We start from the raw sequence: 23,161 nt of genomic DNA on the forward strand, positions 1-23,161 counted from the left end.
GATCTCATTATTTTTCAGCACCAGTAACTTGACAGGTTTTGCAGAATTACTAATCCCTTCTCATAATAAAAAGGAAAACCATGGGAATGTAAACTATTTGCCTTAAGTTATGAAGCAAACTTACACCAGGACCCAAAACAGATCTCAACTCAGCACACACTGCTGTAGTGGCACTCCGAGTACATTCAGCGACACCTGACCATTTCCTGCCTGTATTGTGAGTTTTAGGGTAAACAGTTTTTTGTTTTTGTTTTTTTTTTTCCACAAGAGACCACAAAAAGGTGATGTGTGTGAAAGAATATGAACAGCGAACTGACAGAGTTGTGTGACCAAAAGGGAGATGGAGTCATGGAGGAGTCATGGAGGAGTCACGGAGGAGTCATGGAGGAGTCATGCTGACAAGCAGAACTGCCTCGGAAAGGTGACAGCCTGGTGCTGGCGGGAACCTACAAAGGAGGCAGGGAGCAGGTTATGGGCGTGCTGGGAAAACACAGGGACACTTCCAAGGACATGTCCCATCGCAGCCTCACCTCACGGTGCCCTTCTACAACAATGGGAAGCCCAGCAAACAGCCCCAAAGTGAGCTGCATCCCGGCCCGGGGGTGCAACACATCCCTCACAACCCCCCGAGCTCCCTGAAAACACCGCATTGCTCTGCTTGGGATAGCTTCATCCTACAGCCCCCATGGCTCCCCTCAGCTCTGCCCCCTTCATCCCGCTGTGTGGCAGCAGGACCGGGCAGTGAGTGTCCCCTGTGCTGGGCACTGCTGGGTCACCTCCAGGGCTGTGCTCAGTCCTGGGCCCCTCGGTTCAGGGAGGCCATTGAGGGGCTGGAGCGTGTCCAGGGAAGGGAACGGAGCTGGGGAAGGCTCTGGAGCACAGGTGTGAGGAGGAGCAGCTGAGGGAGCTGGGGGGGCTCAGCCTGGAGAAAAGGAGGCTCAGGGGGGATATTCTGGCTCTGCACAACTCCCGGACAGGAGGAGACAGCCAGGTGAGGGCCGGGCTCTGCTCCCAGGGAACAAGGACAGGACAAGAGGTCATGGTTTCAAGTTGCACCACGGGAGGTTTTTAGTTGGACATTAAGAATAATTCCTTCACAAAAAGGGTGTTTAGACACTAGACTGAGCTGCCGAGGGAGGCTGTGTCCCTGGAGGTTTTTAAGGAGAGACTGGACGCGGCACTAAGAGACATGGTCTAGTTGACAAAGTAGTGATCGGCCATAGGCTAAACTCGATAATCTCAGAGCTCTTTTCCATCTAATTGACCCTGGGACACCTCAGTCAAAGAAACCCCCCACGCCCCCCTCGTAACCCTCACGGCCCCTCCGACCGTCCTCCCCTCACTTCCCGCTCCCCCCTCGGATCATCCCAGCGCCACGCCCCCCGCGCCGCAGCCAATCGGATCTCTCGCCAGCGGGCCCCTAGCCAATCCCGGCGGGCGAAGGCCGCGCTCTCCGCCGAGCTCCCGCGCCCCCCCCAGGGCCCGTCATTGTCGGTTGGGGCCGCGCGGGCGGCGGGTGCGCAGGCGCCGAGCCCCCACCGCCCCCTGTCACCTCCGGTGCCGCCCGCGCGTCCCGGCCCGAGCGGAGCCGGAGCGCGGCCTCACGGTGGGGCCCCGGCGGGGACCGGGGCGTCCCGCGGCGGGAGGCTGTGGGGACGGTGAGCCCGGTCTGAGTGCGGGTGAGGGACAGGCGTGGGTGAAACCGACCCGGAGCGCCCGGTTGGTCGGCGGTGCCGCGTGTGTGCGCTTTGCAGGCGGAATAACCTCCGTTGTGGCCGAGAGCAACTCCAAAACCTGGTCGGGAGCTTTGGGAGCAGGTGGACTAGTGCTGGCGGTATTTCAGAGCTGGGTTGTTTTGCTGGGTTTGCCTGGAGCGGAGTTAATTTTTGGTTAGAATATGCCACTTGTGTATAAAAACACCCGTGCTGAGCAGCTGCGGAGCATCTCGAAGGGAAGGAACGCTGCGCGTTTGTGTCTGAACTGCGGGGCGGAGAGCTCTGCTGCTGCTTTGCACAGCACCCGACAGCATCCACGGGGCGACATCGCCGCTGCGTTGCTTTCCCCCTTATGTTCTCCTTTTTCTTCTTTAAAAGGCGTTTGTCCTCCAGGTCCTCGGTGCTAAGAGATGTCTTAATGCTGTTTTTGACAATCCTCGTAACTTTTGTATGTTCTGCAGACCGTTTAACTGTTGGAAACCGGGGCGGGGGTGGCTTCCCGTACTTTGAATTCCCGTCACTGCTGAAGCTACAGCTAACATTAAAGCTCCTTACACCTTTAAAATAAACCTGCCGTTTTAAGGAGCTTGCGGGAAAGGGTTGATGTTAAAAATGTTGGGAAGTAGGCTGCTGTGCCTCCTAGAATCACAGTTTGTCTGCACATAAAGGAAGATGAGGATAGAAGAAATATAAAGGGAAAACTTGCCGGAATGGTGCTCTTTTTGAGAAGCAAATACACTGCCTAACAACACGTTTTGCAGAACGTTTTGTGAAACCTGGAACTTCACTTCCTGGTTTTTAAAGACTGAGAGCATCATTCTGTAACTTCCTAAACAAAGTGTTGAAGTTACACATAATACATTAAGGGAGGTAAAAGCTTACACATCATACCTAGCACTCATAATAATCATTAATTTCTTGCTGAGAAATACCTCATAGCTAAGGTTATTAATTTTGTGTTTTTAATACAGAGAAAAGTGTGGTATATGAAGGACAGATTTAAATGCTGTTATGGTAGATTTAGAGCAGCTCAGGAGGAAAGGAGAAGTTACTCCTGGCAGTTCTGTGTATGGAATGAGCAATGAGTAAATGGGGATGTTGAGAGGTTGAAAAGTCTTCCAGTAACTCTAGAAGGTAGAAACTGTAAAAGGCAAAGTGAGATGAAAAAGGAAAATTACAATTATAGTAGGAAACGGGCTTCTGATCTGAACAGTGATGTGTAATAAGAATTTAGGGCTGCAGAGGACTCTTAAATGTGGGTCTGGAACTGCTCAAGTGTTTGTGCCTGTGCTGGAACATGAGGAAGAGTACTGATTTTCTGTCTTGGAATGTAGAATTGGAATAGGACACACACAACAATGGAGTAACTGATCAAAAGAAAACAATTCTTCCTTTCATTTAGTGTTCAGTTGGAAAAAATCTCACTGCACATTTGTTTTAATATATGAAAAACTCTGACAATATATGAGAAACCTCTGAAGTCAGTAGGGAGATCCAGTATTGACTCAAGTGGTTGTACAGACTGGGTGTTTTGAAATTACCCTCTGGAAGGAAGATGTATATAATGTATAGCTAGTTAAACTGGTCACAGTAGAATTGTTTTGGTTACATGCCTTGGCTGCTTAAATTTTTCAGGTGCATCTGATTACTTGCTGGAAGCACTTCAAAGTCTCCACAATGAGCTCGATGCTGATGTTATTTTTTGCTGGAATCCTCCTCTGTTCTGCTCTCTCAGCTGGTGACTTGGTACCTAAGTTGCTCCTCGTGTCCTTTGATGGCTTCAGGGCTGATTACTTGGAAACCTACAAACTTCCTCATCTCCAGGAATTCATTGAGGATGGTGTGCTTGTAAAAGAAGTCATTAACGCTTTCATCACCAAAACCTTTCCAAACCATTACACCATAGTGACCGGTTTGTATGAGGAAAGCCATGGCATTGTGGCTAATGACATGTACGATGCAGATGCCAAGAAAAAATTTTCACAGTTCAACGATTCAGATCCCTTCTGGTGGAATGAGGCAGTTCCAATTTGGGTAACAAATCAACAACAGGGAAAGGGAGCAAGTGCTGCTGCAATGTGGCCCGGTAGTGATGTAAAAATCAACAACACGACCCCTCATTTCTTCATGAAATACAACTTCTCAGTGAAGTTTGAGGAGAGAGTGGAGAGAATTGTTGAGTGGCTGAACAGTTCTGACCCAGTGGTCAATTTTGCCGTGCTCTACTGGGAAGAACCGGATGCAAGTGGGCACAAGTACGGCCCAAGCGACACCCAGAACATGCGCAGAGTGTTGGAAGAAGTGGATAAACATGTTGGATTCCTTATGAACAAACTGAAGGCGTCGGGCCTGTGGGACACTGTAAATGTCATAATAACAAGTGACCATGGAATGGCCTCCTGTTCTGCAGAGAAGCTGATTGTCCTGGATGAATGCCTTGGGCGCAGTAACTACACCCTGATAGACAGGACTCCTGTTGCTGCAGTGCTGCCAAGGCAAAGTATGTTTGGGTTTGGTTATATTTTAAGGCATATACTGAGAATTAAATCTTGTTTATCTTGCCTCTCTAAAAAGTGCACAGTATGTTAGACTGTTCTAATCTTTTGCAAAACCTATGGAGTTCATGTTCCAGGACTTTGACATAATGAGTAAGCTAAAGAATTATGGTTTATTTGGAAGTTTGTTTTTGCAGTCATTGGGACAAGGAGAGTTTCTTGTCAAATTGCTGTGGCTAATAAGGATGACCCTGGTGCAGGTGGTTCAGAAAGTAGGCACGTACTGAGTTTGCCTGCTGTCTTGTTGCTCACTTAGTCTATGCAGCTGTGATTCACAGTGAGCATGAAATAAACCCATGTGTTTATTCAGAATAAAAAATGTCATTGTGTAAATTTCCATGTAAGAACCTAGTCCCAACTTTGATCGTTTTACCACTTCTGTTTTTGGGAGGGAAACCTAAGATTTCATACCATGAATTCCGTTTTTGTATCTTGGAGTAGTCTCCAGCAGGCAATCATGACATTGCTGGCCTCTCTGTGGCCAGACTAATGAACAAAGTGATTCATACAGGAAAAAAAAAAATACTGCACTGGATAAAATATTGGCTGCTTGAGGGGGTGATTGCTTTCTCTTGATTTCTCTGCTTGAATTTTGACCTTCAAGCCCAGGTGGTAAGTTGAGTTGTAGGCCCAAACTGACATCTGGGAGGAGTCTGATTTTAAAATGAAAGCAAATTTTGAAATTCACCTCAACCATTGCAGCACTTCGTAAGGGACATGAAAAAAATTCCTTTTCTATGTGCTTTTTTAAAAAAAACAATTAGTTTGAAATAATGGATCCTAGGTTTAATGACAGGTAATTGTAGTTATCAGGAGTTAATTTCCAGCTGTTTCATGTGCAATATTTTCCTTGGCAGACAAAGAAGATGTGTATAACTTACTCAAAAATTGCAACAGTCACATGAAGGTTTATCTGAAAGAAGAAATTCCAGACAGATTCCATTATCGCCATCACAAGAGAATCCAGCCCATAATTCTGGTTGCAGATGAAGGCTGGACAATCGTACAGAACGAGTCCCTTTCCAAGTGTAAGTGTGTGTTCCTCTGTGGTTTGTGTGGGTAAACTGCCTTGTCAGCTGCAGGGTGGTTCTCATTTAGCAAGGGGAGTCCTGGCACTGTGCAGGTTTAGGAGTAGTGCAGCGTTTTCTAGAACATTCTCAGCCTGAGCCCGGAGTGTTTAACAGATGAGGAGGACATGGGGAATATTCTGTTGGCCGAAACACTTTGTCGTGTTCGATTTAATAGTCTGAGTTATCTTAGGCGGGTTAGCAGTCTGTCTCAAGCTTTCCCTGGATGTGGTTTAACTTTTTATTATATATAAAATACATATGTAGGGGTGCATAAATCAAAGCATGCAACACACAACATTTAATATTACAATACATGTTCTAGAGAATGAAAATAAATGGCAGAAAATACTAATAATAGTAGGAACACAGCAGCATGTTTGAAAGACAAAACTCAACAGGTGTCACTTCTCAGTGTCTTGCTAAGCTAGCACTTTCTTCCTGCTAGAATGTCAAATTACACATACATATATATGTATGTGTGTATATATTTCCAGGTGTTCCACAGGCAGGGTTATTTTGGCAGACAAGACACATGGATAATTAACTTAAAAAATGCAACAGTCACAGGAAAGTGTATCTCAAAGAAGAAATTCCAGATAGATTTCCTTGTTGTAATAGTAAGAAGATTCAACCTGTAATTCTGGTTGCTGTTGAAGGCTCAGTGTGTGTGTGTCTATGTGTGTTCAGAAAGTGATCGGACAGATTCTTGGTAGGAAAATCCATTAATAGAAATTAAATACAAAAGTACCAACTTCTGGGAAGTTTCTGAGCAGCCAACAGCTCAGGCTGGTTGGTAGGGTCAGGGATATCGCTCCTGGATACTTCCCTGTATGTCTGCTGTCAGAGACAGGGTGTTGAGTGGTGTAAAATCCTGGCTGCTCCCAGTTTGGCTGATCTTACTGTCTTGCCCTTTGCAGAATAAAGTTCAGGTTTTTTCAGTATTTGTACAGAAGTACTGCTTTTTAATGCAGGATGTGTTTATATTTTAATTTCCCCATGGATTTGCTACAATTATCTTCAATTTGGCAACACATAGCACAGGTGTTCTCTGATCAGAGTTCTCTTTTTCTTGTTTCTGCTTAGATTCAATTTCATGTACCTAAAAATAGTTAGTGAGTGAATATTTTTAAGGAACAGCATTGTATCAGTTGAAGTAAGTCTCTTTTCAAATCAGTTTTATTTGTGAAGGCTTCCCAGAATCAGGCAGGGGAGGCTTTAGCCTAAAAGCCTGTTTAAGGTTTATTGTCTTCACGAACGAAATGGCAGCACAGTGATTGCCAAGTGTACCAGTAACTCCACACACCAGAATCCTACTTCAGAGGTGAAAAATTGGGAACTTCGTTGGAGAGGGAACTTGGAGTAGCTCTGTTCAGAACAAACAAATAGTAAAAGGCAGGGAAAACAATCTAGAAACGTGAGTCAAAACAAACAAGGTGTGGTAAAAAACAGAATGGTGGAAAACATTAAAAAGGACTAGTGGAAGCTCACTGAAGTGGTGAGTGTGACCTAATCAGTTGGAATCTGGATGTTTTTGCATCTGAAGCTTCATTGAGGCACCCAAGGAAACAGTTCTCAGGAATATTCCTCCACTGTTACTAAGAAACAGACTCAAACTTAATTGTAGTCACTCAAATACTGTGCTGTGAGAGACTTCTGGCACCTTGGACAGGTTTTTCAGGAATGCTATTAGGAAATATAACAGTGGCTGCTCTTTAGCTGTTTATAGTCAATCTTAAAAACCTACCAGATGTCCAAGTTCTCTTGACCTTATAGCCACAAAGGTTTTGTTATATGCCTGCCAGAGGCACAGTAATCCTTTGTCTTTTGGTTTTGACTCTTTGGGTGTCCCTTCAGATAAGCACCTTATCTGATAAGCATGAATTGAGGGTATTTAGTATGCTCAAACTGAACACTATCAAGGGAAAGGTGCCTGATTTTTAATAGGCAATTAAAGTGTCCATTCTGCAAGGAGAGATGACTTCCCAAAATCTGAGGACTCAAAATTTGCATTCTAGCTACTGACTCATTGTGGAATGGCAACCTCCTTTTTAACTTCTGCATGAAAAATGGGATGGGGAAAACTGGAGATGTTATGCACTGACAAGAAAAGAGATTAATAGGAGGGAGAACCATGGGGAAAGGCCAGTATGAGAAAAGACTTGTGGGGTTTGGGGGAAGAGGGAAGGAACTCTGGCTTTTTCTGCAGTTGATCCAGCAGCTGATTTATGTTGTGCTTTAACCTTTGGTTAGAACACATGCTTTGGGGGTGGGGGGGGGTGGGGAGGGGACCAGTGGCTCTGCAGCAGAGGCTGTGCCAGTAACTGTGTGCTCTGCCCCGCTGCAGTGGGGGACCACGGCTATGACAACGCCCTGCCCAGCATGCACCCGTTCCTGGCCGCGCGCGGTCCCGCCTTCCGGCGCGGCTACAGCCACGGCAGCCTGGACAACGTGGACATCTACCCCATGATGTGCCACGTGCTGGGGCTCGCCCCGCGGCCACACAACGGCACCTTCGCCAACACCAAGTGCCTGCTGGCTGACCAGTGGTGCATCAGTGTCCCTGAGGCCATTGGCATCGTCATCGGGGTTTTCATGGTCCTGAGCACTTTCACCTGCATCATCATCATCTCCAAGAACAGAGTGGCTCCCTCCCGGCCCTTTGCCCGGCTCCAGTTACAGAGCGATGACGACGATCCTTTGATTGGATAGCGCGGAGAGAGCCGAGCCTCGCTTCCGACATTGTGATTTCAGGAAAACAGTTTCAATTTGCACTGGATGGCATTCTTTGTTTGATGCACTTTATCTGTGTAAAATACTGTACAGCCAGACCCTGCTGATTTATGTGACTAGTGTCAGAAAAAAATATTTTCATAACCAAACAGTAAACAAGTGGCTTTTTACTGGAAGAAATGCTTAACAAAATAAGGATGCTCAGTTTTTCATTCAAGCCTCTGAACACTTTCAGAATGAGACTCCAGAGTGTGACTAGCCAGGATAGACAAAGGGAATTTTAATATTTGTAAATGATAATTGCTTTTTTGTATTAAATTAATATTGACTGCTTTTAGTGTTCTTGCACCTGTGTTGGAAAGAAAAACTTTATTGAGAGTTAGGAGTTCGTTTTGTTTAGAGAGTATATTCTGGTGTGCCCTTAAATCTGGGGAAAGAGAAGGTCCAAGACTTCTGTTTCTACCCTAAGTCAGCAATGTGACAAGAAATTTCTGAGAAAGAAAATAGAAGTCAGTGATTAAAGAACCTGGTGCATATCTCTTCTATATTGAGCAATAAACTATGTGGTTCAGCACTTACAAACCTGGGCAGGTGGCTCTGACATTTCTGGATATGTGTCTCTGGATGACTTAGATCCACAGGTCCAGCTGGGATGGCACTACTGCCGTATCTCAAGGAAGTCAGTTTAACCTGGGATTCTTTGAATTACCCAGTTTCATCAGCTGTAGTGTAAAGTCACTGCTCCTGAACCCTATCCAAAATTTCTCAGGAGCAAATTCTGCTGAAGGTGGTCTTGAGATAAAGGTGGTTCTGCCCTGTGTACCAACTCATAATTGTCTCTTGAAGGCTGTTGTGCTAAAAAGTAACAACTGAAAGTTTGATGTGCATGTCATCAAGCAAGGATTTCAAACTCATAATTTAAACCCTGGAAATTTAAAGGAAGAAGTTAGAAGATCTTATCTCAAAAAATAAATTCTCTGTAATGCTTGAGGTACATAGATGCAAATTCCTGCTGAAGACCAGAGCTAGCTCTTCTCTTAATTGAAACTCTTGATTCTTTGTTAATGGTCATCTAGTAACTTGCTATAAAAAAATAGTTTGAGAAAGTCTTAAATGGTACCTTATTTTTCAGTGAGGTTAAATTGTCATTGCTAACCCAAAAAGAGAACTACAGTTATCAAGTAATTTTCCTACAAGTCTGATGGTTTTAAAAAATAAAATGACAGAAGTATGTGGTAGCAATGGGGTTTCTCTTTCACAACTTCAGATTCATTGCAGTTTGGTGTTGGCACAGCCATTTAGTGGTCCAACAGGGAGGGAGCAGGAACTTTGGAGGGAAGGGGTTACTTTGAACTGCCCATTGGAAAAAATAAATTTGAGTATTACAAATGTGTGGAAGTTTTAGTAATGTGTGTCTTCCTCTCTAGGGATTCCATTGTACTTGATTAAAAACACAATCTAAAACCTAACTACTTCTGCTTTTTTTTTTTTTCAGACTACTAATTATTACTTACTAATGCTTTACTCTGAATTAATTGGGACTTGAAAGAGTTCAGATTAATTGAAAAAGGCTCAGACCCCTTGAAAAATCTGTGCTGTTACTGACAGAGTACTGGATTTTAGCCTGTTGGTATTCTAGAGCAGTAGCTGGACTGAACACAGAGTCACTTCCTCATCCTACTATATTTAAATTAATTAATTACATGCACCAAGAGGTCAGGTTAATAAGTAACTACAAAGGGAATGTGTTGCAGGGTAGAACCTAAGCTTAGGTATGCTGTAAAAGGGAGGATGCTTGAATTCCTATGTTGGAGAGAGTTTTGTTAGTTTCTGGTAATTCTAATCCACAGTGGGGTCCTCAGAGGGTCAGAGAATTACTGGAGATGCTTTGCATCACCTGTGTTTGGAAAGGCTTGACTGAGTTTACCTTTCTGGCAAACATCCTGTCCTCTACCTGTGAGTTTTGAGTTCTTTTCTAGAAGCTAAAACTGGTTAGGACAGTATTTTCTCCACTCTGTACCCTCCCCCAGCAGCTGTCACACAGCATGTGGTCCATGTGCTCTCAGTTCCTCTGTGCTTCCCCTCCCGGGCAGATGGCAAAGCAAGGCTTTGGTGACCAGAACTGTTAAATGCTGACTGAAGCAGGATGGCAGAACTTTGACCTGAAATAGGAATGTTGCTACAGCTGGGGAAATCAAGGTCTAAGTGCATTTCTCCTCCTAGCTCTAAGGCAGCCCCTTCTGATGAGAACTGCTACAGGCACTGAGCTGCTGTGAAACCAGCGAGAGGCTGTGTCTGGTGGAAATCCTTATCACCCTCTGTTCCTCCTCCCTTTAGCAGGAGGATGAGACAGTGCTGCTGTGGAAAGGGTTTAAAGAGGAAATTTAAGTGTTAAGTAAGATAAACTATATTCCAGTTGCACTGCTGATTATTTTCATTTCCAAAGATGTGGTGTGGTCTGTAAAGGTGCTGAGTGTTCTTCCTGGCACAAAGGGTTTCAGAGTAGCTCTTGTGCATCCAGTTTCATACAGATCATGTACAAATCAAGAGGATCTAGAAAAAACATCTTTCTGCCTTTAAGACATGCAATTGATTTATTTAAGGATGATTATTTTTAACAACAGAGCCTTAAACATGACAGAACATTTCCACTGCCTCATTCTGGTTTGTGTGAAGTATTTCTCATGAAAGCCAGTGGCTGATTTCCTTTTGAGCAGCCAGTTCAGAACAAAAACAGCAAATCTGTGGCTTTTGCTTCCTCAAGGCTGCGATAAAGGGACAGTAGTTTGTGACAACATTTCATGACTTGCTAAATAGACACAACTCAGCAACGGTCACACAGGGCAGGATAATTGAGGGAAGTTCCTAACCCTTAACTGGCTTTGCAGTTTAGAGGGGAATAGGGGATATTTAGTGACGTTTCCCAGCACTGAAGGCGAATGTTTTGTTACATTGACTGCCTCCATACGGGAACTCTCCACACTGTGTACAGCAGCCCTAAAACAAACCCCTCTGGGGTTCTGTGCTTTTTGGGCATTGTCATCACAGAAACAGTTCCAGACTGGAGCTGATTTCACCTGACTACAGCTCTGAAACACTGCTTTCAGTAACTTGCTGCTTACACACTGCCTGTGAAAATAAACCAACTCTGTGTACCTCCAAGGACCAGACCACAGGGACAGGTGTTTGCTGTAACATGCGTGGTAGCATCTTTTATTGCAAAAAAAACAGTATTAGACGTTTGTTAATAGGATTCAGATTAGAATTTCATTATGGAAAGGCTGATACCACTACTGAATTTATAATTTTTATGTGCTTGCAACAATTTTTGTAGTTTACTATCTAATAAATGCTTATATCGCCTTTACTGTAGGGCAAACGTGCCATGAAAGTTTTATACAGCAGCATAGATATGGCCAACACAGCATCCATGGCATTATTTAAGCAGGGAAGAAGACTGGGAAGTAAGCCTGTTAAATTTCCATTTTACAAAACAACAGGACCCAAGCACTGCACATTTGTCCTTCTCCCACATGAAGGTCAAGATTGTGCTGTTCACACTCCTGACAGAGGTCAGGGGAGCAGGGGGCTTGAAATGAGCTGATCTTTAAGGTCCCTTCCAACCCAAACTATTCTATGATTGTATGAAAAGTCAGTTTGTACATCATTTCATCTTACAACACACCTGGCAGCTCTGGGTTAATGGTTGGACTGGATGATCTTAAAGGCCTTTTCCACCCTAAGTGATTTAATGAATCTGATTTTTCTGCTCTTTAATTCTATTTTTTTTTTTATTTTGAGACTGCATTTCTTGTAGCAGTATTACTGCAGCTCTTGACCAAGAAAGTATGGAAGATTTTTTTTTTTAGTAAAAGAAACTGGATTCCCACTATTGGTAACTGATAGCTGTTTTTCCATATATGGCAGCAAGGTGGGAAACAAGAAGTCTGTTATATAAGAACTGTGACCTAAAATTCCAAACTTCTATCATACTTCCAGTTATTTTTAACAAAGGTATACACTTTGCAGAGTCCAAGGAATATTTGGGATGCATACAAGTTGAAACCATTCTCCCCAGTCATCTCCCTCCAGTTCAAGTTTGCTTTCCAGAAGTGTTTTCAATGAAGCCAGCACTCCATGCTTGACAGCATTATAGCAAAGATTTCTTTTAAATTCAGCATTTCCAAACAAGAAGAAACAAAGAAATTATTTGACATCTGTATGCTCTACAGGTCAGTAATGAAACATATCATGCATCATTCTTGGTTTCCAAGTTTAAGTTACAAGCAATACACAGTGTACTCAAATTCTCTTTCCAATAAACTTGTTTGTACAATCATAGAGAGTATCACAGAAACCAAATCCCACACCCCCCTCCCAGCCAAAAAGATATCTGACAAAATGTCACATCAGAAAAAAAGTTGCTACTTTTCTCCAGTGGCATGATCTGTGCTTTCAATTTCATTAAGCTCACACCCAGTAACTTAACAGTTGGGCAAATGTCCTAACAAGGAACTACCCAAGAGGTACCTGCAAATACACCTAAGAATGAAGGAAATGTTTGACCCTAATCTGAAATACCCAAATGCTACAAGATTCCCTTCATTTTTTTTTACAAAGTTTTATTTTGCCCTCCTCAAAGAAGGGCCTCACAGTGCAATACAGAACAATGACATCAACAATTCTCACGTTCCTGTCCTGAGCCTATTCGGATATTATTGTTACCAAACCCTTTGTTGGGGGAAACTACTGCTCTATCCTTGTTGCGTATGTGGGCAGGTAAATCTTAAGTCCCAAATGACTGATCAACACTGACAAACTTTGGCCCCTCCTTAAAATCAAGGGTCACTTTGGCTGATGATGGAACTACACTTGCCACAATTAAAGTGAGGTTTAAGGAAAAGCTGTGAGATTACAACCCAGTTATTGTTACATCTGCCACGATCACTGCTATGAAATTACTGCAATAAGAAGAATTTCTACTAAAGCAACATGTTCCAAAGTGCAGAAGCTAGAGGTGAGGGTTATGGCATTGTTATGACATTTTTCAGTGTTACTGTCTCATCAAAGCCTGCAGATCTTCTTTAAACACACAATACGGTTGTGCTACAATTCATCTTTAAGCTGCAAATAAGCAAGAAAAGGTGGACTCAGTGCATCAGTTTACTCTGTGCCATCCACTTTTTGGAAGGTGGGTAGGGAAGGGATTAGTAACAACTCAGAGGTCTGGGTTTTGTGCTCAAGACTTCCCTGGTCTCTGAAAACTGCTGTGAATATGTTACTGGTGTCGTGGTTCAGCTGGAGCCCCTGCAGCACTCAGTTTTACCTGTGCCAGCAAATTCAACTTCAGGCACAGCTAAGGGCCAGCTGCACTAACAATCAGCCTTACACACCTTTTCCTTCAGTGTTTTCTGAAGAAAATGGCAATGCAGGAAAACAAGGCAGTTCACAGCACAGTAACAGCACAGAGCCAGCTGGAAATCACAGGATTTCATATACATCTCCCAAATCAAGGGCTGTCTTCCAAAAGGCCTGCACATTTTTCCTGCTTTCTTAAAGCTACTATTACAGCTGAACTTTCAGCATAACACTTTAGCTGTTGGGCTATTTCATTGCCTTCCCTCTGAAGCATCCACTGCAGCCAAATGTGGCCTCTGGAAATGTCCACATCTGTCTGCAAGACAGATTGGTGCTAAGTAAGTGTCCCTGTCATTACAGAGGAACACAACAGATCTTCATTTAGTCTGGAATTTAGCCCAGCAAAAGGAATTTTGTACCCCAGCCCTCCCCTTGCAGTACTGACTGTCATGCCTTTGTTTTGGCAGAGCACATCCAAAGCCGAGGTGTTCCCATCCTTGCCCTCTGCTGGGGGCTGTGGATACAGACATAAATTGCATTTAAAAATACCCAGTCTGCTACTTCTGCACTAATTTTGAAAGTTTCTCCTTCAGGCATTGTACTCAGCAACAAAGTGCTGAGAAATACTATCATCTCACAGAAAGAAGAGGAGGAGTCTAACAATAGACAACTTTTCTCACTTCAGAACATAAAGTTTGTATTTTTCATACAAACTTTAGTCAGCAGATTCTCACCATTTAAGTGAGCTCACAAAAAACCTCACAGCTACACTAGCGAGAAGATTTATTGCCACATACAAAAGAATGAGAATATGTACCTTTGTTGACTCAGAATAAATATTTTTCCCTGACAGAGGTTTTCCTCTGGAAAAATAAACTCCAGTCTTACACCTTTTTTTGTTAGTAAAGTGTGCTTTTTCAGATTTAAGGACATATATGGCTTTAGATTTATACAGCTGCCCCTTAAACTGCATGTGTAATCCTGATCATCCCATTCCAAAGCCCACCCAGACAGAACAGATAAAGCACAAGACACAAGTCAAACTCAGAATCTCCACTAGCAGACCAGGGACAAGCCTGACAACACTCTGAAACCAGCCTGAGCATCCTTATTCCTTAACTTATTCACCTCTCTTAGTACCACAGAAATAGAAAATATTCCATTTGGATATACAGGTGTGGTGCATGTATGTGTCTTTATCCTGCCAGGTGCATGGAACTCCTAGAAAATGTAGTGCAGTGTACAGAAAACAGAAAAATGTAAAGACCTACATTTACCTGAAATCATATCTAAAGTGGTAAAAACCTATATTTACTTAAATAGATTTTTAAAACATTAAGAATCAAGAAGTTTAATTATGATTGCTAAAGGCAATACCACTTAAGATTTGTATTTTGGAGCTACAGTTAACACAGTAATTTGAATAAATATTTGTAACTCGAAAGTTAGACACCTAGCACTGCATGACCTAGCTGAATAACAATGTTCTTTCCTGCAGGATTTAACCCACCAAGTTATCTGTAATGGTGATCCATGCAAAAGCTTCCTTGGGTAGGGAAGAAAAATACTAACAAAGAAGTTTAGTGCCATTCAGTGACTTGTTAAAATCAAAGAGACTCAAAAAAACCCTCAAAGAATAAAATAAAAAAGAGGGTGAGAAATGAAATCACCCTTTAATAGTCTGTGAAGTGCACCCCAGTTGATGTTATTTCCCTAAAAGTAGCCATAATAAGGTATTTGAGGTCTGTTGTCACTACAGGTCTACATACACACAGAGCTTTCCAGGTTTACCCAGGATATCTTCAAGCCCTGGAAGATGAAGTGGCTGCAGTGTGAAACAGGAACATGCTCTCTCTCCATCCCTGGTCTGTACACGCCCCAGAGTACCAATGGATCAGCAGCCATCTCCTTTCACTCCACATATTCGCGCTAATCCACCTCCATTGTTTATTTTCTTTGCATAGGCTTATTTTAAGCCTCAAACAGGAAATAATCCCAGGTGTTATTAACCTTGCAGCAGTGGCTGGGCAGCTTCAGTGTGTCGGATTTGCATGGAATTTGCTTGGGCAAGGACAAAATGCCTAACAAAAACTGCAGTAAAAACCAAAACAAGCAAGCTGCCCAGGAAGACTCCTATCACAGTTGAGTAGGAATCTGCTCTACGGGCTCCAGGAACTTTCTCAGCAAGTATATCCTTCACAGCATTGAAGGAACCATTGTTGGGCAGTGGGTTGATGCCAAGCAGATGGCACAGTAAGGGGTACAAGTCCGTAGCATTCATGAATTGTTTGGTGGCATTCTTTCTGAAAGCAGGTCCAACTGCCAAAAAAATAGGATGCATTTCTGGTACAGTGTTGTCATATCCATGATTACCAACTAGAAAAAAAAGATAGATAAAGGTCAATATTCCAAAGCTGCAAAACAAGCATCGAACATTTTCCTAGAATTAGCAGAATGCAGAAAAGGCACAGCCATCCTTACAGAGAATTATTTTGATTGACAGCATAAATGTCTCCTAGCACATACCAAGTTTCAGAACTACAAAGAGAAAATACCTAAAAAACCCACATCAGAGAACACTATTTAACAAAGAGAGGGGGGAAAAATGAGCTTATATGGCAGTAACAGCATTGTCAATGGCACACTGTGTACACCCACACTTCCTTGATTTTCCTCAAGGAAAAACTCCAACTTAGCAACTAGTCCACATCTCTTAGAGAAAATTCTAATAAAACATGTAGAGTCAGACTGTCCATGTGATTTCAAAGAGACACTCTGACATTTTGTCCAATTTTGTGCACCATCAACTCCCCAACAAGGAAGAAGAACTCACTGGTGGGTGTCCAGTGCCCATTCCTAACAGGGACATTAAAAACTGGGAACATGTCAAACACACAGGCACAAGAAGGTGCTCTCAGCAGCTACTGAAAATCTTGTTAAGTCTTGCTGATAACATTCTTCAGGTTCATAACCAGCAGCAAAGTTCAAAAGGTTCTCAATTAGAAATATAAGAACTGACAATATAACATCTGTATTTTAGGTTACCAAGAAGTTACAATTCACTGTCTCCATGCTACCTGTAATACATCTCAAAAATGCAAGGTAAGGAACTCGAAAAGTGCTGGGGTTTTTATTCCTCCAAATCACCTAGCATGCATTTTTTCCTCCAAGGCAAATGAAAATCACTGGTGTGCAGGAACACAATATCCAAAGACTCTTTGTGACAATAGAATGAGGTTACTCTAAGTGTAGCATCCAGACAAGCTGGGTACTTTCAGAAAATGTTCTTGTATTTTCCAACCCAACCCTTCTGCAGTAAATAAAACATGATAAAACAACCCTGTTCACTCTCTACTCAACACATCTAGTACAACTTTCTTTTTTAATCTCTCGGGAAATGCCTGTTGGTTTGCTATATCCTGAAAGACCTCAAGTATGGGGCCACCAAAACATGTGACTGATCTTATCTCAGTAAGTTTAATGTTTAAAGAAACAGTAAGTGCAGATCCTCCTCCCCAAACAGTTGGGTAATTCCCATCCCATCAGGGAAAAAATTATAAATTTCACACACTTTAGTTTGCCCTCCCAGCTTTAAAAAATTTTAAAAATGAACATTGGTTGCTGATACTAGGAGATAAAAGTACCACATAAGGTCCCTGCCTTGGAAGATACAGCAAAACTCTATAAAGACAGAATACTTACATAGAAAACCATCAGTTTTGTTATGTACAATCTCCCATCCTTTATCAGCCACTGCTAAGATGGGCTGAATTTTCCTGTTGTGTTTGTAATGAAATCTATCTGGAATCTGCTCCTTTTTATACACAGTCATGTTGGGATGAGCTTTGGCCAAAGCTTCATATACTTCATCCAGTTTGCCTTCAAACAAACAAAAGAAACAAAAGACAAAAATTAAACATACCAGTGTGTTTTCTGAACTCATCAGTGGTTAAAATACAGCTGAAAGAAGAGGGCAAACTGCACTTTCCCACAAGTGAATTATAACTGTAAGAGACAACAGTGTGTGCAGAGAAGTTCCTGTGAGAAATTCAGAAGAGATCCCCCTCAGCACCAGACTTCACAGCCTGTTCCCATGCAATAATTGTCCTGCTAATTTTAGAAAAAAAAAATGCCTCATTTCAGTTATCAGAATGTAAACTTCTCACAGGAATGAGTTAGAAAGCATTCAGTTGTCTCCTGGAAAAGGAACCAAACCCTCTGAGCTTTATGCAATGCCTGAAAGCAAGAAGACACCTCCTAAACCTGTTTGTGAGGTAATGGCTGCATTCAGGCCAAATTCTGTCACCTAGCTGGCTGTGACAAGTGACACTTTTCATCTATTTTAAAGCAGTTTGTTGCTTTCCCTTATTATTTAATAACAGCCAACAGCATGAGCTACTCCTCTGTATTCCCGGTGCCTGCTCCTTTCCCTTCCCTAGTCAAGTGAGCACAAACCCTCAAGAGCTCTACTGACACTGAATAATTAGGCATTTTCCACCCCCAATTCTTTATTTGCTTATTTCCAGTTTCTGAGCTTGCCTTTCCAGTAAAAGCCACTGAAGAGCCACAACCAGTTGGTCAAGCTGGCTGGAACACCAGAGCACAGAATGGAGGAAAAAGAACAGCCAGGAACTCAAAAGCAAGTGCAGGAATTGACATGTGACCAAATTTCTTCATTCTCCACCTCCACTTAAGGCCAGATTCCATGAGAGCCATGGAGTGCACACAACACACTCCTGTGAAACACCAAATCCCTCAGCTCTGTGATTTAGGTAAGTATTTGTATAACACATGCAGCTAAATGCACCATGTGTCTGCAGGCCCCTTTCAGACTGCCATTTCCAGTATCCATGGAGTTTTGAATGGATATCAGTGAAAAACATTTGGGAGAAAGTGGCCAGTGTTTCTAGAGAATCCATCTTCTTTTTCCCCCTCAGTTCCTAGAATCCAGTATAGAAATTCTGAAGGAAAATACATTAATGTTACTTATCTCAAACTGGCACCAAAAAAAGAATCACTAAATTAAGAAACAAAACAAAGGTCAAGATGAGACAGCAAAAGCGAAGGTATCAGAGATAGTTACAGGAACAAGAAGAGGGACTCTAATGCAGCATTTCTAGGACTATATTAGTAATACAGTTAATTTTGCTATGCCAGCTTTCTTATGGGATGGCAGGGAGGAGAAGTCCTAAGTATAGCAAACTTGATTTTATACTAATTATTTGAATTAATATATTTATATTAAATGCAAGAAAAAGGCCAGCATTGCCAGCGGTGGTACAGGTACCACATCTTTGTAAACATCAAATTACTTCCCCACACACACTAATACACCAGAATGGTTAAATAATGGCTTGAATCCATCTCTTGGGGAAGCAATAGATAGCAAAAAAGTTAAAAGAAATTGCTGCATTTTTAACCATTCCAACTTTTTCTCAATCTCACTAAATTTTACCATTCCCTTGGTTTACGAAAGACAAATTGAAGAGCAGGTGAAGAATCAGTGTTATGTACTTAAGCACATATTAGCTCATACCTGAACTGACAGTGAAATTCATTGTTTTATAATAAAAATAACATCTGGTACCACTGAAGGAAAGAATTTTAGCTGTGCTCCAAACTAATTCTTGTTTATTGGTAGTGTAATAAATACCTCAATCTCTGGGCAAAATCAAATCCAAGCTGTTTCTGAAATCCACTGAAATGGCTTTTTTACTATTCTGTCATCTAATTGTAGCGGAGATACTGTTTCTTTTCATCATTTAGCAGACAGGAGAACCAAGTTACACATCTTAAAGTTCTTTACTGCATTAGGGGGATGTCAGCACTGAAGTTTACTTTTACAGCTTCTTTATTTACTAATGAGAACATCTTGGGAAAGCTGTTTGCCTCTATGGGGATGAAGCTTCCAAACTTGGCTTTTTTATCACCACAGAGAGAAACAGCAACCAGCTACAGGGCCTGACTGTGCTCAGGCAGCAGAGACGTCAGTTTGGACATACTCACGTTTTAATCTGGAGTATTCTTCAAATTAAAAATTACAAGACACATTTGTTCATGCTTTAATTAAGTGATTTACAGGTCATTTAATTCTGCAAAATACTTTCCCTGCTTAGGCATTAGAGTGCTATCTATCCATTACTGATGCATTACAGAATTCTTAAAAAACACCTTTCCGGAAGGCCACCTTGAAATTCAACTTCCAAATTAACACCTTTTTTGTGTGGGCAGGGGTATTTTCCAGGTTTACACTTCTGCACCAAGTAGTTTACAGTACTTGATCATCAAAATAAAAAACAGATGCAGTAGTGACACTAAACATACACCTGACACCTCAGCAACCCTTAGGTGACTGCAACTAGATTTCAGATTTCGATTCCAACATCGTTCTTGCCCATCTTTATCTCAATAAAAATGGTATGAATGTATCTGTCTGGCTGTTCAGCATGAGAGGGAAAAAAAAAATCAAGTGAACTACAATAGCTGGCAGCCAATCAAACAGCCAACACAGGCTTCTTTTTATCAGATCCTCATCTGTTCTCAGTTTACTGTTTGAGTTAGAAATATAATTCTTCCACTATGGCTTCAGCATCTTGATGAAAGGCAAGATATGTAAGATTCAGGTGTTATGATCTAGAGCGCCATTCAGCCTTGATACTGCCATTAGATTATCTTACTTCTCACAAGGACTAAAGGATCCTTGGCAATATTAGTCAACAGCAAACAGATTGGGTCCCTTTTCATTTCTGAAAGTTCATCCAGGCTTTTGACAGAGCCCACAAGAAGAACAAAAGGATCCTGCAAGTACTCCTTATTCAAGGCTGATGTCCTACTGCCCTCAGTGCTGCTACGACCAACTCAGTCTATAAAGTTAGGATACTCAATTCCTCCTCAGGAACGTTACTGCTGTAGCTCCTACCTTCTTTTGGCAAAATGGCTACTGCAGGAGAGTGGTCGATGACTTTATAGAGCTCTCTGCTCACATACTGATCAAGCTCAATGAGCCTTTCTGAGGACGACTGTGACATTCCGTGATCACTTGTGATTATGACATTTATCACATCCCACAGCTTCGCCTTCTTCAGTTCAGAAATGAGATATCCCAGTTTTCTGTCAATGTCACTGATTATCGCTTCCATAAGTGGGTTTTCTGGGCCCAGAACGTGTCCCGCCTCATCAGGCTGTTCCCAGTACAGGAGACCAAAGTTGATGGGCTCTTCTGATGTAAACCACTCAATGAGCTTTGCTACCCTGTCTTCAAAGGGAACAGATTCATTGTAGGGCATGTAATGTGTAGGCAAGACTCCATGTATCTTCACATCTGTTCCAGGCCACATAGCAGCACCAGATTTGTGTCCTTCCCTCTGGTTCGTCACCCATATTGGACTGGCCTCTTCCCAGAACTTGGAGTTGTGGGTGTTCATTTTGTTCAGGGAGAAGGTTTCGTTCAGGACAGGGTCATACATCTCGTTAGCGACGATGCCGTGGCTTTCAGCATAGAGCCCGGTCACCAGCGTGTAGTGGTTGGGGTACGTCTTCGTGATGAACACGTTCTTCACCTGCCTGACGTGCACCCCGTTCTTCATGGCATAGTGAAAATTGGGAGTGGCCACTCTGTAGATGTAATCCCACCGAAAGCCATCGAATGACACCAGCAGCACTCTGGGCTGGACTGGCTGGAGACACAGTGCACTTGGAAGAGAGAGTAAGAAAATTCCCAGGACTTTCCAATAACCGCTCATGGCTATTCTGGAAGGTATCTGTCCCCTCTTCTGAGGCAACATGGCATCTGTTGAGCAGAGGCAGAAGTTGTCAAAGTCATAACTTAGTTTTAAGAATGAGTGGCTAATATTCCTTATGTATTTATATACTCTAAGATATATTTTACAAAAGTATGCAGTGACAGGACAAGGGGGAACGGCTTCAAACTGACAGAAGACAGGGTTAGATTAGATATTAGGAAGAGATTTTTTACTGTGAGGCCCTGGCACAGGTCCAGAGAAGCTGCGGCTGCCCCATTCCTGGAAGTGCTCAAGACCAGGCTGGACAGGGCTCTGACCAACCTGGTCTGGTGGAAGGTGTCCCTGTCCACGGCAGGGGGTTGGAACAAGATGATCTTTAAGGTCCCTTCCAACACAAACCATTCTATGATTCGAATTCTGATCATAAGACTCAAGGATTTTGACTACTCCTAGCTATGACAGGTATTCCTCATCTAACAGTCCTTATTATGTCCTTATCTGACAAAATACGACACATAATTTCACATTGTATTGGCTTGTGATCCCCTGCCCCAGTTTTCTCCTGTTCTTCCCAAACAATTTCTTGTTTAAAACTCAGATATCTACTCAAAGCAAGATCCCAGTAAGAATCCTCACACAGAACTTCCCTGTCCGTAACTGACCTAAAAGTTCATGCTAATATTCCCCACTTTTTGCTCAACAGCCTCATTTAACCACAAGACCAGATATTGCTCAATCCAATCCTGCATATGGGTGGTACCAACATTCCTCACAGTTCCTTTTAGGTTTCCATTTTTCAGCAATCCTCTGGGACTCAATCACCACTGAAATTCAGCTGGAAGATGGTGAATTTGCAACCAATAAACCCATTTAATACTCAGAGTACATAAATATCCTAGTGAATATAAGAAGTTATGGTGTAACAATCATCTGAATATCACTGCAACAATGGAATGGGATCTGTGGCTGCCCCATCCCTGGAAGTATCCAAGGCCAGGTTGGACAGGGCTTGGAACAACCTGGGTTGGTGAAAGGTGTCCCTGTCCACGGCAGGGAGTTGGAATGAGATGAGCTTTAAGGTCCCTTCCAACCCAAACCACTCTGTGATTTTAGGATTCTGTGACTTGCAGGCGGTCAAATGTTACACCAAACTTGTGTGTATCTCAAAATTAAAATCCAGGCCTTGAGTTCTGCTAAGAACAAACTGACATTCCAGACACTTAATTCCCCTTTCAGCAAACAACACAGACCCAAAGGCTACTGATTACCTCAGATCCACCTGAGGTAATCTCCACAGGAGATTTCTTCCAGCTGAACCTGAAGGACGAAGGGACAACACACTGTTGTGTTGTTGGAATCCCAGCTGCCAAATTAGACATAACCCATAAATTCCCCTTCTGGGGAGGGACAAGTATGGATTGAAGTCCTCTCAAGTGAAATCAAGTCTCTACTTCCGAATTTTACATGACTAATGATCTCAGCATGATCTCTAATTCTATTATTCTAATTCCTAAACTGCATGCTCTCAATAAATAATAAATGACGGCTGGTTTGGTTTTTTTCCAAGGCCCTCTCATACTGTTCTTCCCCAGACACCACCTAAGCACATCTACTGACCCGGGTCTCTGCAGAACTCGGCACCACAAAACTCTGGGGACCCGAGGGGCTCTGGGGGGACGAACCCACCGGACTGCCAAGGGCAGGAGCTGCCACACGGACGGGCAAGACAGACAGAGAAGCGCCCCGGGCCCCGCTCGGCGGCCGCCGGAGCCCGGCACACGCGAACGCCGAGCCCAGGCCGCCATTGCCCACACGCAGCGCCCGCACCCCCACCCCCACCAGGCCGGGCCGGAGGAGGCCGCGCACCCCCCGCGCCCCGGAGCCGCCGCGTTACCTGAGGCGCCGCGGAGCAGCGGCTCCGGCCCGGCCCGGCCCGGGAGCGGCCCCGGCGGCGTCACTCGGCGCGTGCGGGGCGGGACGGCGGGAGGGGG

At 43.2% G+C, this 23,161-nt stretch overlaps 2 protein-coding genes across 5 annotated transcripts; one reads left to right on the forward strand and one right to left on the reverse strand.

The window, feature by feature from the left end:
- The first annotated feature begins 858 nt into the window (after positions 1–858).
- On the forward strand, positions 859–9,539 carry ENPP4 (ectonucleotide pyrophosphatase/phosphodiesterase 4). Of its 3 annotated transcripts, none has more exons than XM_068183246.1 (4): positions 859–882; positions 3,351–4,215; positions 5,128–5,298; positions 7,685–9,539. In XM_068183246.1, the coding sequence occupies exons 2-4, from the start codon at positions 3,393–3,395 to the stop codon at positions 8,047–8,049; spliced, it is 1,359 nt and encodes a 452-aa protein (XP_068039347.1). In that variant the 5' UTR covers positions 859–882; positions 3,351–3,392; the 3' UTR covers positions 8,050–9,539. The 3 variants fall into 3 exon arrangements, with proteins under 3 accessions (XP_068039347.1, XP_068039346.1, XP_068039348.1); XM_068183245.1 differs by lacking the exon at positions 859–882 and adding an exon at positions 1,537–1,679; XM_068183247.1 differs by lacking the exon at positions 859–882 and adding an exon at positions 1,635–1,658.
- On the reverse strand, positions 8,889–23,161 carry ENPP5 (ectonucleotide pyrophosphatase/phosphodiesterase family member 5). 2 transcript variants are annotated; one of them, XM_068183242.1, is made up of 4 exons: positions 23,065–23,161; positions 20,348–21,217; positions 17,131–17,307; positions 8,889–15,804 (listed from the first exon to the last, which is right to left on the reverse strand). In XM_068183242.1, exons 2-4 carry the CDS (start codon positions 21,210–21,212, stop codon positions 15,434–15,436), a joined length of 1,413 nt encoding a protein of 470 aa, XP_068039343.1. In that variant the 5' UTR covers positions 21,213–21,217; positions 23,065–23,161; the 3' UTR covers positions 8,889–15,433. The 2 variants fall into 2 exon arrangements, with proteins under 2 accessions (XP_068039343.1, XP_068039344.1); XM_068183243.1 differs by lacking the exon at positions 23,065–23,161 and adding an exon at positions 22,857–22,998.

This window comes from Anomalospiza imberbis, chromosome 3, assembly GCF_031753505.1.
Source record: "Anomalospiza imberbis isolate Cuckoo-Finch-1a 21T00152 chromosome 3, ASM3175350v1, whole genome shotgun sequence".
NCBI classification, from domain to species: domain Eukaryota; kingdom Metazoa; phylum Chordata; class Aves; order Passeriformes; family Viduidae; genus Anomalospiza; species Anomalospiza imberbis.

What these genes read in the sequence shown, in the direction of transcription:
- ENPP4 (XM_068183246.1), top strand. Translation starts at nt 3,393, where the DNA reads ATGAGCTCGATGCTGATGTTATTTTTTGCTGGAATCCTCCTCTGTTCT. An exon ending in TGCAGTGCTGCCAAGGCAAA is followed by an intron (nt 4,216 to 5,127) that starts GTATGTTTGGGT and finishes TTTCCTTGGCAG; the next exon opens with ACAAAGAAGATGTGTATAAC. An exon ending in GAACGAGTCCCTTTCCAAGT is followed by an intron (nt 5,299 to 7,684) that starts GTAAGTGTGTGT and finishes GCCCCGCTGCAG; the next exon opens with TGGGGGACCACGGCTATGAC.
- ENPP5 (XM_068183242.1), bottom strand. Translation starts at nt 21,212, where the DNA reads ATGTTGCCTCAGAAGAGGGGACAGATACCTTCCAGAATAGCCATGAGC. An exon ending in AGCCATTTTGCCAAAAGAAG is followed by an intron (nt 17,308 to 20,347) that starts GTAGGAGCTACA and finishes GTTTGTTTGAAG; the next exon opens with GCAAACTGGATGAAGTATAT. An exon ending in CAAAACTGATGGTTTTCTAT is followed by an intron (nt 15,805 to 17,130) that starts GTAAGTATTCTG and finishes TTTTTTTTCTAG; the next exon opens with TTGGTAATCATGGATATGAC.